The sequence below is a fragment of the Felis catus genome, chromosome C1 (assembly GCF_018350175.1).
Source record: "Felis catus isolate Fca126 chromosome C1, F.catus_Fca126_mat1.0, whole genome shotgun sequence".
Classification (NCBI taxonomy): Eukaryota; Metazoa; Chordata; class Mammalia; order Carnivora; family Felidae; genus Felis; species Felis catus.
This window is the reverse complement of record NC_058375.1, coordinates 27,925,917-27,938,941: the sequence shown is the minus strand read 5'-3', so window position 1 is coordinate 27,938,941 and position 13,025 is coordinate 27,925,917. Positions and strand designations below refer to the sequence as shown.

Here is a 13,025-nt window from a genome sequence, read left to right as displayed (position 1 = left end):
GCACGTGTGAATGTCCGCTGCATGGGGCGTCTGCATACCTGAGTGGAGGGGGTGATTCTGGGTGTGAGTGATGGGGCCCCTCCTTGGCTCGGCCAGGCTCCAACTGCTTCATGGTAGGTGGAACTGAGGAAAGACCGAGCTGGGGAGGCCTCAGCGCCATCTCTCTTTGCAACCCACCTCCTTTTGGGGTTGATAGTAGGTATATCCACCGTGTTGAACCATGCCCTGCCGTACAGTGCCCTGCCTGGCCCTACCCCGCCCAGCTGTCCTGTGTACTGTCACACTGGACTTGGCACCACGGGCCTTAGAATCTTATGTGTTGCTAATGGCCCAGCCATTGTTGCCTTCTGGGAGAGCTGGGCTGACATCACCCAACAGCTTTAGAGTGAAATGACCTTAGCCCCAAATAGACAGGATAGGGCGGGCACCCCCCTCCTTTGGGCATGCCGTGGTGGCTGTCACAGAGCTTTGGCCCTCCGATGCTGGCCCAAGCAAGTGAACCCCCAGCTCTCAGGATTGAGGCCCACAGCTTGCAGATGGGGGGTGCCAGTCTGGTTCTCTTTCAGTGCCTGCCTCCTAGCCTCTTCCCCTCACCCCCATTGTTGCCTCCCTGAGCTTCCTGGTGAGTGCAGGTTCTAAGGGAACCGGTGCTAACTTGGGAGGGTAGTGCATGGAATAGTTGACAGACTGAAAGCTCGGGAGACTTCTAAGCCAGGACTGCTGAGTTACCAGGGAGCTGAGCAGTAGGCCCAGGAAATACCAGGCAAATGGCTGCCCCTTAGCCAGACTGGGCCAGGGTCCTTCACCCCGGCTGAGGACTAATGTCTCTGGAGGGGCCTGGCCCCAAGTCCTTCTAGACCAGGGTAGCCAGACCTTTCACTTCGCAGATCTCACTGTGAAACCAGGATCCCTCAAAGCAGCCTTCCCCACGGGAGCATTTGTGGACCATTTGCAGGTGTGTCTCTGGAAGAGAGCCCGTCAGGATGATTTTTGGGTGAGGCACATCCTCCCTGTACGTCAGTGGGGGTGCGGGGGACAGGAGGGTCTATCCCCAGGGGGGTTGTCTTTGCTCACCCCTCCAGTGAGCCTGTTAGCGGCTCCCCATTTTCCAGGCCTGCCTCTTCACACGGCTTCCTTTGCTCCCCCAGCCCTGGTGGCAGGGATGGATGTTCAGGAAGGGAAACAGCCCTGCCACCGCTTCCCCTGCCAGCGTCTTTTCCCTCTCCCTGCCCGTCTGCTTCCATCCTTCTGTCAGCCTCCATTTTGGAGCGGTTCCCAAGCCATTTGCTTGAGCTGAATCCTGAGTGGGGTGGGTGGGGTCAGGCTGAGCCCACTCATTGTCTGTGCTGCAGCTGCTCCCGACAAACTGTTGTCTAGACCAGGCGTGTGTGGAGGCGTCCAGGCAGTGTCTACACAGATACGATGGAGCCTCCACGGTGCTCTCCAGGGAACCAGGAGGAGAGAGGGGGCTTAGTGTTCCAGGGAAGATGGCAAAGATGGTCGGAATGGGAGCGAAACCAGCTCATCTCCCAGGGCAGGGGCAGCTCCAGCGCAGGGCTGCTGACCCAGCAAGAACCACCACCAATATATATATACCAATATATATATTTATATATATATATGTAAAACCATTGTACCCCTCACTGTACCCCATATATATTATATATATGGGGGTAGAGTGGTTTCATATACACACACATATTTTTTTTCCTTGTGGAATTTTTAGTCTAGTGGTGGGGAGAAGACATTAAGCATATAAGCACACAAATAAATACATAATCACAAAATACGGAAAATTCTGTGAACAAAAATTCCACAATAGAGTGCTGGGACCCAGTGGCGGTGGAAATACCAGGGAAGGCTTCTCTGAGGAGGTGATATTTAAATTGAGAAGGATGCAGAGAAGTCAACCAGGCAAAGGGCAAGAACACTGTTCCAGACACATTACTGTCCAGCTTTTTAAGATTTTTCTCGAAGCAGTTTCATTCTTCTCGTAGGAATGATCTTGAATCTGCGTCCGGCATAAGCCTCTTTGGCAGAAATCATGGCCAAGCCTAACTGGGGCTTCTGCTCCACCTGGGAGCTATCAAGGCCTACTGAGTTACATGGTCCTAGTTACTCTCAGAATGAAGTCTTGGGTCTGCGCCTCAGTGGCATAGCTCTGAAAACAAATAGGGGCTTGATGAGAGGCAAGCCTGGTAGATTGGACCAGAGGTGTGCCAGGCCATCTCTCCTGAATTCCATTTCACTGCTGGATTCAGGCTCTCAGGGTTTAGAATAAGGGCCAGAATGGCAGCACGTGAAGATTTAAGTTAACTGGTGAATGTGCACCTGTTCTCAGATTAGGGGTGGCCTTCCAGGAATAACAGGCAAACAAACTAAAGGAAAAGAGAGCTATTTGACTACATAAGCATGTCACTGTTTTTTAAATTAGCAAAATGTTAAAACATTAAGAGAAACTACATCATATGTCAGCTATAGCCTTCCTATATAAAGAGTTTCTAAAAATCAATAAGACTAATACACTCAACACAGTAAAAAATGGAAAAAGAATATGAACTGATTCGTGGAAGAAATAATGCGTGCAACCAGTATGTATGTAAAACAGGTTCAACCTCGTGAATAATTGAGGAGTTAGGTAGGCATTTAAACAATGATGTTCTTTTTATTACCCATCAATTGGCAGTTCTTAAAAATTATATTCAGTCCTAGTGCAGGTTCTGGGACTTATTCGCCCACACCACTGATGTGGCATAAATTGGGACAGCCTCCCTGAGAGCAGCTTGACAGTGTATGTCAAGCATCTTTGGAAACATGTGCTCCATTTGACCCTGCAGTGCCCCTTCTTGGAATTAATCCTGAGGGAGAGAGACAAGTATGTCAAGCTGTATGTGTGTAACAGTTAATAAAAAAATAGGGGAAAAAACCCCAGATGTCCTGATGGGTGTGTGGACCAATAAACTATGATATATTCTTACCAAGGAGACCGGGTAGATATTTCAAGTGATGCTTCTGGATATTGTCATGTAAGGTTGTTCATAATTTTTTTTTACAGCCTTATTGAGATACATTTCACCTACCATAAAATTCACCCTCATAATGTATTTTAGATGGGAGAAAAGGAAGCTTATAAAATGGTATCACAGTGTGGTCCAAATTCCTGTAATAACGAAAACTAGAAGTGTGCGCACGTAAACATACAGGATGGTTTTGCCTGAATGTTAACGGTGATTACATCTGGGTGCTGAGATTATGGGTACGTTTTAATCTTATTTTTGCAGATCTGTGTTTTCTAATATTTCTGCGGGGAATGCCAATAACTTCTGTATGAAAAAAAAATTATAGAAGTTGGGGTTCGGTGTCCCCCAGGCCTTTTATGGAAGGATAAAGGCTACACTGCTAACTTGGCCATCAGGTCCCCTAGATCTGGCCCCTGTCCCTCTCTCTGGGTCACTTCTCACCACCCCCTGTTTCAGGCCATACGCTCCACCAACACAAACTCCTTGGAGTTGGTTGCTTACGTGCCATTTCTTACCTGTGTGGGTTTGCTCACCCAGGTCCCCCTGCCTGGAGTGACCTTGGCCCCTGCGCACCCCACTTCAGTGTCACTTCCACAGGGTTTTCCCTGGGCTCCCTCAGGGCCAAGGGCCCCTCCTCAGGACCGGGCAGCTGGCCTTCCCCAGGCACCCCTGTGACCCTCTGCCCTCCCTGCCCATTCATCCGTGTACATCTGTGTCCTTGCCCCCCCGCCGTCCAGGACACTGCCTTCCCAAGCTGTTAACTATAGGCGGCTGGAAGGAGCAACTCTTGTCTTTTTAAATCCACATCCAGAGGTTAATATCTTTTAGAATCTGGCTCCTGTGTCCATCTTTCCTCCTAACCCTGGAGGAGATAGGGATTTCCAGGCACATCCAGGGCATCCTTTAACTGGCTCTTAAATGCACAATATATGTTTTTCTTAAAAGTCATTCAAGAAAAATTTGAAAATAGGAGAAAGAGAAGAAAAAGTAACACCCCCCCCCATGACAACTTTGGGGTGTTCCTCCATCAGAGAGGACCTAAGAGTCAGAGGAGTTTGAGAGAGAAGATCCTCGGGGCAGCCATCCTCACACTTGGTGGGCATGAGAGTCCTCTGGGGCCCCCTCCACCCCACACCCCAGAGATCGGACCAGTGGGGATGCAGGGGGACCCAGGATTCAGCACCTCAGGCCATTTAGCTACAGGTATTTGGGGGGAAGACTTCACCTTGGGAACAGCCACTTCCAGGCCATCTCTCCTCTCTGTCTCTGTGGTGGTCTCTCGGGGACCTCAGTTTGCATCCACACAAAGCCAGTGTCCTCTCTGCATCTGATTGGCCCCTTTGAGATGGGCTGGCTGCCCACCTCTGTAGCCAGTATATGCTGCCTGGAAGGACATTCCCCTTGAGCCCCTGATTAATGCCAAGGAAAGGAGCTGTGGTTCTTTGTCACTGAGAACCTTTGATGCTCCTCCGGGAGGGGGAGGAGGTGGCGGCGGCAGCGGGAACAGCAGCAGCAGCTGTGTGACGCATCCCCAAGTCAGACTTGCAGGCTGAGTTCGCGTGAGGAAACTCGCTGACTTGCTCAGTGAGAAGGGCTCTTCTGTGTCTTGTCTAGAGCTGAGAATGAAGCGGAGAGCATCGGACAGAGGAGCTGGGGAAACGTCGGCCAGGGCCAAGGCTCTAGGAGGTGGCATTTCCGGAAATAATGCAAAGAGAGCTGGACCATTCATCCTGGGTAAGCCTCTGACCACTGGGTGAGGCAGGTTGCGGGGGGGGGGTGGGCGGGGGGCGCAGGCGCAGTCTGACATGGTGAGCGGGGCGGCAGGCCTAGGCGCAGCAGTGCAGGGTGAAGTGCCACACCCACCACAGTGCAGGGCCTGACCCACCCCGGCCTGGCCCTAGCTTCCCTGCTCCACACGCAGTCTCTTTGTGCCTGTGGAAGATCCAGAGCGTTAGGTCATGTCTTACCAACAGCTGTCATTTTTGTCGTAGCCTCATGAGCCTTAGGTCCGCTGCGGCTGAGAGCTAAGCTGTCTCTTCCCCCATGGAGCCCCGCATGTGCCCCCGCCCCATGCCACCATGGGAGGCACACAAGCTGCATCTGAACCCAAGGTCCATCATCCAAGGCACTTCTTGGACCATTCTTGGAGGGCACAAGTAATTCCAGGAGGCATTTGGTATAGCCCTCCAGAGGTCTTATAAAATTGGCACAGAAGTCCCGTGGAACTTCCCAGCGGGGGTTCCCGGTGGTCCAGAGTAGCAGCAGGGCCTTTCTGCCTGATGTTGGAGGCCCAGCAAATCTGGGTTGCTGGGCTCAGCGTTGCAGGAGTGAGCTGGGTTCTGAGGACGCCAACTCTTCCACCAGCCAGAGACTGGGTGTGAGTTTTGCTTTGGGGCGCTGTCTTGGACTTATAGGCACGGGACGGTTCAGCCCCAGGCGTTGATCAGATGGTTCCCCGTGCCTACTACGTGCCAGGCCTGGGCGATTTGCTAGGGCTGCAGCAGTGAACAAGACAGGCAAGTTACTGCACTCACCAGAACTTCATATTCTAGTTGGAAAAAGAAACAGAGTAAACCTTGCACAAGATCATCATCGGGTCAGTAAGGGCCTTGAAGGAAGAAAATAAGACGATGTGAGAGTGACGGGTTTAGAGGGGGTGTATACAAGGAAGGTTCTGTATGAGGAAGTGATACTTGGGCTGACACCCAAGGGTGAAAAGGATCCAGCCATGTGAAAAGCAGAGGAAAGCATCCTGGACAGAAGGAGCAGCAAATGCAAAGGCCCAGAGGCAGGAAAGGGCTTAACAAGTTAGTACCTAAGAGCGCAGTGTAGCCGGACTATGGTGGTGGGGTGGGGAAACATAATCAGTTAGGTGGGCGGGAGCCAAATCGTACAAGACCTTGGAAGCCGAAAAAGAAGTTTCAGCTGTATGTTAAGAGCAGTGAAGCGCCATTAAGTGACACTGTGACATTGTCTGAGTTATGTATGATCTGAAAGCTCAGGCGGGGTGCCATCAAAGGACAAGGAGCTGTGTACATCTCCAGAAGTACAGAAGTTCCCCAAACCGGGTGCTCTGACGGGCCCGGCGGCCCCCTCAGACTACCAGGGGAACTCGCCAAAGCTCTGGTTTCTCACCCGGGAGATGCTGATTCAGAGGCTCCAGGTTGCAGCTGGGATCTCTCTCTCTTTTTTTTTAAACACACGCTCCTCAGATTCCAGCACACAGCCACTGCTGAAAACCCCTCTTTTTGAGAAACATGCCTGTAAAAGCCAGGTGTGCCTCGGGCAGATGCACATCAAATCCTCCACTTCTGGAGGGGAGCCCGTGAGAACTGGCCCCCAGGAGACAAGGGGGGTAAAGCAGTGGATGTAAATGACCTTCCCAAAGAAGAGATCTAGCGGAAAGACCGCGTGGTGCCACGAGAGACGGGGCTTCTTCGAAAAGTAAGCCCGAGGCTCTGTGTGCCGCAGGTCCCCGTCTGGGCAACTCCCCGGTGCCAAGCATCGTGCAGTGTTTGGCGAGGAAGGATGGCACAGATGACTTTTATCAGCTGAAGGTGAGTGAAGCACCGGGGGTGGGGGAGGCCTGGGACCCGGGGCCGTCCTGCCAGCCTGCTCGCCCCCCTCCTCCACCTTCACAGCCACACCGCTTGCGAACAAGCTGCTTCTTCCCGGGAGGCAGTCGGGTTCGCGCAGTCTCGCTCTGAGCGGGCCCGATTCGAAGGGCTCCACCAGAGCAGGAATCACACTGCCGTCACACTACGGAAAACCTTGCACGTCGTATGTGCATGTGTGAGTGCGCGTGCGGTGTTGCATGGCAGAACGTGAGCCCCCCTGCTCCTCCCGTTGTCACTCGGCTTTGTAAAGTAAGGTCTTTTTTGGCTTTTTGGTCTTTTTGTGTGTGTGCCTTCCTAAAGATCCTTACCCTTGAGGAGAGGGGGGACCAAGGAATAGAAAGCCAAGAGGAGAGGCAAGGCAAGATGCTGTTACACACCGAGTACTCTCTGCTTTCCCTCCTCCACACGCAGGATGGCGTGGTTCACCACCACGGGCTCTTCCAGGTGAGTGGCAGAGGGGGCTGCCTGTCCCCACCCTTCCCCCGGACCCCCTCCCCGGCTGGCCTGCGGGGGCCGCCTGTGTGGCTGGAGAAGCTCGCCCGCGCGGCCACCTGGGAGCCCTGCCAGCCGGGCGCACCAGGACTTCCCGGGTGGGGCGGGCGGGAGGCCAGGCTGCGGCCACGTTAGCTGGGGCGTCCAGGCCACGATGGCCACAGCCTCGCAGGAGTGCACAGTTCTCTCCAAGGAGACCCGCTGTTCCCAAAAGGGAGGAAAGCACGGAGTCCGTTACAGACCCACGGGCTCTTCCCGGGTGTGTCGTGTGGAGAGCTGGCCAGGCCAGGGCGGGAGGGCGGCGAAACCAGTTGTTTCTGGTGCCGACGGTCCTTTTTCCTGCCCGGGCGTTCCAGTTAGTTCAGCGAGTATCCCTGTGCCCTCGCGCTCAGATGTGCCAGGTCCCTCAGGGAAGGTACTAATTCGTCCTTGTGCCCTGAAAGGAGCCGTCCTCGGGGCAGAACCGAAATCGTGTCTCCGGAAATGAGGAAGGCCCGGTTCAGGGTGCCCAGGAGGCCTCCTGCCCGGGCCCCCCGCACAGCTTCTGAAGAGCCCTCAGCTAGACGCACTGGCCAGGGCCACTCTTGCTAGAGGCACCTGGCCCTCGACAGGCCGTGTGGTGGCAGGGAGGCGCAGACGTTTTGGATCCGGCAGCCCTGAATGCCGGCTGCGTGACCTCAGGCAGGTCACTTCCACCTACGCCTCACCTTCCTCATCTGTAGGATGGAGGCAGCGATGGACGCTCGCCTTGTAAGGTCGGGAAGGTGAATGGGAGTGTGTGCAGCCCGAGCTGTTCCTGTACATGCTATCAGTGGTATTTTCTTGTCAGCTTGATTTTCTGGATAAAATAAAGGGGAAATGCCCCCCCCCACTCCCATACATAAACACACTAAGGTGTTTATTATTAGATGTGCAATTAGAGACAACTCTGAAAAATCAGAGTGCTCCCCTTGAACATGAAACCCAACTGAGCGGGATTGTGTTTCTTTAGCGTTTCATCTCTGATAGCTTCCAAAGCTTGGCCCCGCTTTATGTCATCTTGAATAATAGAACCTGCGTGATTAGAAGCATTTCTGGAGTCATCTGTGTGCCAGACACTGCTGGGCCTCTGGGGAAGAGTGAACAAGAGGTGTGATCCGCTCGGAAGGAGAAATGTAGATATTCAGTCCCCAGGGGTTCCCCGGAGGCAAGCATCAGTCTGCTGGGGACGACACTGAGGGCCTCCCCAAGCTGACAGAGTGAAAGTCCCCATGTTTTCTGTCTTACTAAATACCTTTTCAGGTCGGGTGCCTGGCTGGCTCAGTTGGTAGAGCATGTAACTCTTGATTTCGGGGTTGTAAGTTCAAGCCCCATGCTGGGTGTAGAGATTACTTAAAATAAAATCTTAAGGGGCGCCTGGGTGGCTCAGTTGGTTGGGCATCCGACTTCAGCTCAGGTCATGATCTTGCAATTTCGTGGGTTTGAGCCCCGTGTCGGGCTCTGTGCTGACAGCTCAGAGCCTGGAACCTGCTTTGGATTCTGTGGCTCCTTCTCTCTCTACCCCTCCCCCCTTCTCATGCTCTGTCTCTCTCTCTCTCTCTCTCTCTCTCTCTCTCCCTCTCTCTCAGAAGAAAATAAACATTAAAGATTTTTTAGAAAACAATAAAAAATCTTAAGAAAAAAGAAAAAGAGGCACCTTTTCAGCAAGGAAAATGGGCCCAGAACTTGCTATCACATGTTGGTTACAGAACCCACTTCCTGATAGCAGGCATGGGTTGTCTTCCTCTCTCCACAACCTGTGAGGGCAGGGTGCTCGGTCCCTTTGACAGATGACGGGCCAGAGATGGAAAAGTGAGGTGCGCTGCCCCATGTCCCACAGCTGGGACAAGGGGGAGCTGGGGCCTGAGCCCAACCTTACCCACTGTTACATGGCTGCCCAGGAGTCCCGCTTCCATGTGAAAGCAGTTGTCTTGGACGTCCAGAACACCTGACTTCCACCGCCTCAGACCTTGGTCGTGGCTGGAATCCCTGGATATGCCATGGAGGGAGGAATGCCACAGCCCTGGGTTTGCTGCCTGGACCCTGGGCTCGGAGCTCCCTTTGGCATTACATTCCCAGCCCCGATCCAGACCCTTTGCTTTGGCATCAGAGCACGAAACCTGAGCCTGAGCCGCTTTCACCCCAGCCCCTGGCTGGGCTTGGCCCTGGCACACAGGAAGCTGGGCATTACCGAGCGGTCCGCTGGTCCAGGCCGCCCAGGCCTCGGGCCTCCACCACCCCACACGTGCAGCCTGTTCTAGGCTCTCGTGTGTGTATCTGGCTCCAGAGGAGAGTCCCAAACCCCTGGCCCTGAACCTGCTGGCCTGCGGCCAAGCCCCCGGGTCTGCCCCCTTGCCCCCCCAGGACCGCACCTGTGAAATCGTTGAGGACACAGAATCCAGCCGGATGGTTAAGAAGATGAAGAAGCGCATCTGCCTCGTCCTCGACTGCCTCTGTGCGCATGACCTCAGCGACAAGACCGCCGACCTGATCAACCTGCAGCACTACGTCATCAAGGAGAAGAGGCTCAGCGAGCGGGAGACTGTGGTCATCTTCTACGACGTGGTGCGCGTAGTGGAGGCCCTGCACCAGGTGACACCCTGCCCCGCTGCCTGTCCCTCCTCCTCTGCCCGGCGCGTCCTGGGCCCCAGTGGCCGAGAGGCCTCCAGGTCCCCCTGCCGCAGAAGGCTACGCTTGTTGCTGCTGCTCAGCGAAAGCAGCTCTGGTCCCCCCCTGCCGCCCCTCCCTCCCGGCCAGGTGCGCTTTGCAGAACATCCAGGCAGAAAGCGCCGGATGACCTGTGCGCCCAGTGGGGCACAGGGCTGCAGGCCTCAGCCCGTGTTCCTGGGGACGTGCTGCCCGGGCAGCCTGGCAGAGCACAGCATAGTAACTCCCTGGCCGCCGAGAGGCCGCCCTGTGGTCTCCCGGCGAAGGTGACAGCTGTGAGGTCCCGCTCGGGCAGCCACAGCCCGTCTCTGAGCTTTTCCTAGGGTTGGGGTGTCAGGCACCCCGAGGTCCAGGTGAGGAGAGCCTGGTCTGTCCCGGGCACACAGCTTCTGCAGGCTGAGCCTGCACTGCTTGCTCGCCAGAACCGGGAGGGTTCATCTCCTAGCGCAGATCCACGCAGGTGCCTGTGGTTTGGTTTTCCAGCGGGCTATTTACTGGAGGCGGAGAGAGGAGTAGTTTTCCCCACTGGCTGCTGCCCAGAGGGGAGAGAGCTGGGGGAGCCGCCCCGGGTGGGGCAGAGACTGCCTGGGTTCGCCTATCACCCCATTCCTGCCCACGGTCGTTGAAGCCTTAGGATGGTCCTCACCTGCCTGTGGCTGACAAATCAAGGCAAATCAAGACAAATCAAGGCTGACAAATCAAAGCCTAAAGAGACACATCATAGAGCTTTTTCCTGCCTTCCCCAACTCCTGGAGAGCCCACGTCTTAGAGGCTGGATCCAGCCATGGCCTTAACCTTCGCATTACAAACCACATGCCTGTTGCTTTCCAGAAAAACATTGTGCACAGAGACCTGAAGCTTGGGAACATGGTGCTCAATAAAAGGTAAGATTCTCTCTTCTTCTTTCTTGATGTAACCTTGGGGTTGGCACGGGCCACACGCAGCAGCTTGCCAGCGCCCTACATGTTTCTGACTCAAAACAGCCCACTTCCCCCAGGAATCCCAGGGGGCGGGGGGTGCAGTGTCTGCTTCCTCTGCCGTTTCCCACATGGGAATATGGTGCTTGCTTAGAAGGGGAGTCTGGGGCGCCTGGGTGGCTCAGTCGGTTGAGCACCCGACTTCAGCTCAGGTCCTATCTCACGGTGTATGAATTTGAGCCCGCTGCAGGCTCACTGCTGTCAGGGAAGAGCCTCCTTCAGATCCTTCACCCCACTCTCTCTCTTCCCCTTCCCCGTGCGTGCGCTCTCTCTCAGAAACGAATAAACGTTAAGAAAAAAAAAAGAAGGGGAGTCTTAAAGTCCACAGAAAGGGAGCTCTGAGAAGGGCTCCAGATGTCCTCCTTGGGCCATTCACTGTGCCTCGGGGGTGCTCAGTAAATATACAAAGGGACAAATGAGTTGAAGGAATGACAGATGAACAAAATAAGGCCTTGTCACAGGTCGGGTTCCCAGGAAAGACTCCAAGATGTGTGTTCCCGAGGGTTACTAGGAGGCGCGCTCAGGGGAGAGGGTGGGATTGGGCGGGGGGAGACACGGAGCTGTGGTACAGTCACGGCAAGGCTTCAGCCTGGAAAACTCGAGATCCAGAGGGCCCCTCAGATGTCCCACATCGAGGCAAGGGGCCAGCCTGGGCATGAGGGCTGTGGCCCGGGCGGCTTACTTTGGCTAAGGAAGCTTCCCGGGAATGAATGCAGCTCAGTGGTCAGAAGTCACTACTCCCAGCAGCAGGGAGAGGGTGCTCCCCCTTGGAGGGGGTCTGGGTGGCTCACCCTAGCAGCCTCGGTCAGTCAGCGGCAGAGGGAGATCATACAAGGCCCCTGCGTCAGGCCGTCACCCCCTCAGGCGGAGGGGCCCCAGCCTTGCAGGGGCTCCGGACTTCCAGCAGGCACCACCATGACCAGGAAAGTGTAGGGCTGGGAGGGGCTCCCACCTCCCCTACTCTCCCCGGGCTGGCATCTCACCCTCGTCACCCTCTCACCTCCAGGTGTTGCAGTGGCTCGGGGGGGGGGGCTCGCAGAGGGCAGGCATCAGTCTCAGAGCAGAAGTGGTGTGTGTGGCAATTTGTTCCGTGACGGGGCCACCCACCCAGGCGGGGGTCCATTGCCCCCGTGAAGCATCCAGGGCCATGGCAGTCACAGGGGAAGCTGCAGGGAGATGGGCCTCTGGGGAGGAGGCGTGGGGGTACCAGATCCTGCAGTGCCGGCCTGAGATGCCGTGGGGAGGATGCTGCAGACAGACACGGTTCCAGAGTCCCCGTGCGATGGGGCGCCGACCAGAAAGCACTGGCTGGGGGCCCACGGGGGGGGGGGGGTGGCGGGGCGGGCAGAGACTCTGGCCGTCTGAGTTGATTCATGAAGGATGAGTAAAGATTGCCAGCTGGAGAAAGTGAGGCAGTGAAAACCTTACCCTGTCATGCTCCACAGGGAGGAGGGAAGGGAACTGAAATCCTAGGGCTGCTCGAACCCTTGCCTGGCCAGGTGGGAGAGTTGGGGAAGCTGTGGAGGAGCCAGATGTAGGGGTCAGGCCTGGCTCAGAGCCCAGCGCCCCCTCTTAGTTACCCTGGAGACCATGGGGATTCATTTGATGATTTGTTATTGACTGATTTGTCCGTGTATTGAGAGGCTGCTGTGGGATCAAGTGCTTCTCTGAGCTTCCGTGTCCTCATCTGTGAAAGTGGAGGTGACCAAACCTCCCTGTAGAGATTGGCCTCGGATGTGGAACTGCCTAATGGGGCCGGGCCCGTCGTAAGTGCACCCCGTGCCAGACAGCCTGCGGCTCACTCCTCCCGCGCCCCGGGGAGACGAGGCCTGCTGGGTGTCGGGTGGCCGGTGGGGGCACCAGCGGCGAGTCCGGCGAGGCCCTGGCCTGCCGTGGGGTGTCGGCCCGGTCACCATCCCACTCTGGACCACAGGCTCACTGCTCACCCAGAGAGGGCACATCTTTGGACCACCTAAGTACATCTGGCTGCGGAGCCCGTGTCCTCCAGCCTTCCACACGACTGTGCACTGGCTCTAAATGAGCGTCCTGAGGGGGTTGTGGGAAGGCGCACTCGGGCTCCTGTGCCGCTAACCACAGCAGTCCTCCAGGCCTCTGTGTGTCCGTGGTGGGTCTGCTTCCCCCGTCACTTCTCCGGGCCCTTCTGGGAGTGTAGTCGGGAGGCCACACCTCTCTTGAATAACGACAGTACAGCTAGAGCAGCTCCTCCACGTATG

The 13,025-nt window shown here is 55.7% G+C and overlaps 1 protein-coding gene across 3 annotated transcripts in view; it reads left to right on the top strand.

Moving 5' to 3' along the window:
• The window catches only part of STK40 (serine/threonine kinase 40), a 40,577-nt gene that overhangs the window by 16,221 nt on the left and 11,331 nt on the right, over window positions 1-13,025 (top strand). For all 3 annotated transcript variants that reach the window (XM_006934572.5, XM_006934571.4, XM_006934573.5), the window contains exons 2-6: window positions 4,635-4,754; window positions 6,492-6,577; window positions 6,938-7,081; window positions 9,512-9,739; window positions 10,646-10,698. In XM_006934572.5, coding sequence (XP_006934634.1) covers window positions 4,643-4,754; window positions 6,492-6,577; window positions 6,938-7,081; window positions 9,512-9,739; window positions 10,646-10,698 — 623 coding nt within the window. In that variant the 5' untranslated portion in view covers window positions 4,635-4,642. The remainder of the gene's footprint in view (window positions 1-4,634; window positions 4,755-6,491; window positions 6,578-6,937; window positions 7,082-9,511; window positions 9,740-10,645; window positions 10,699-13,025) is intronic.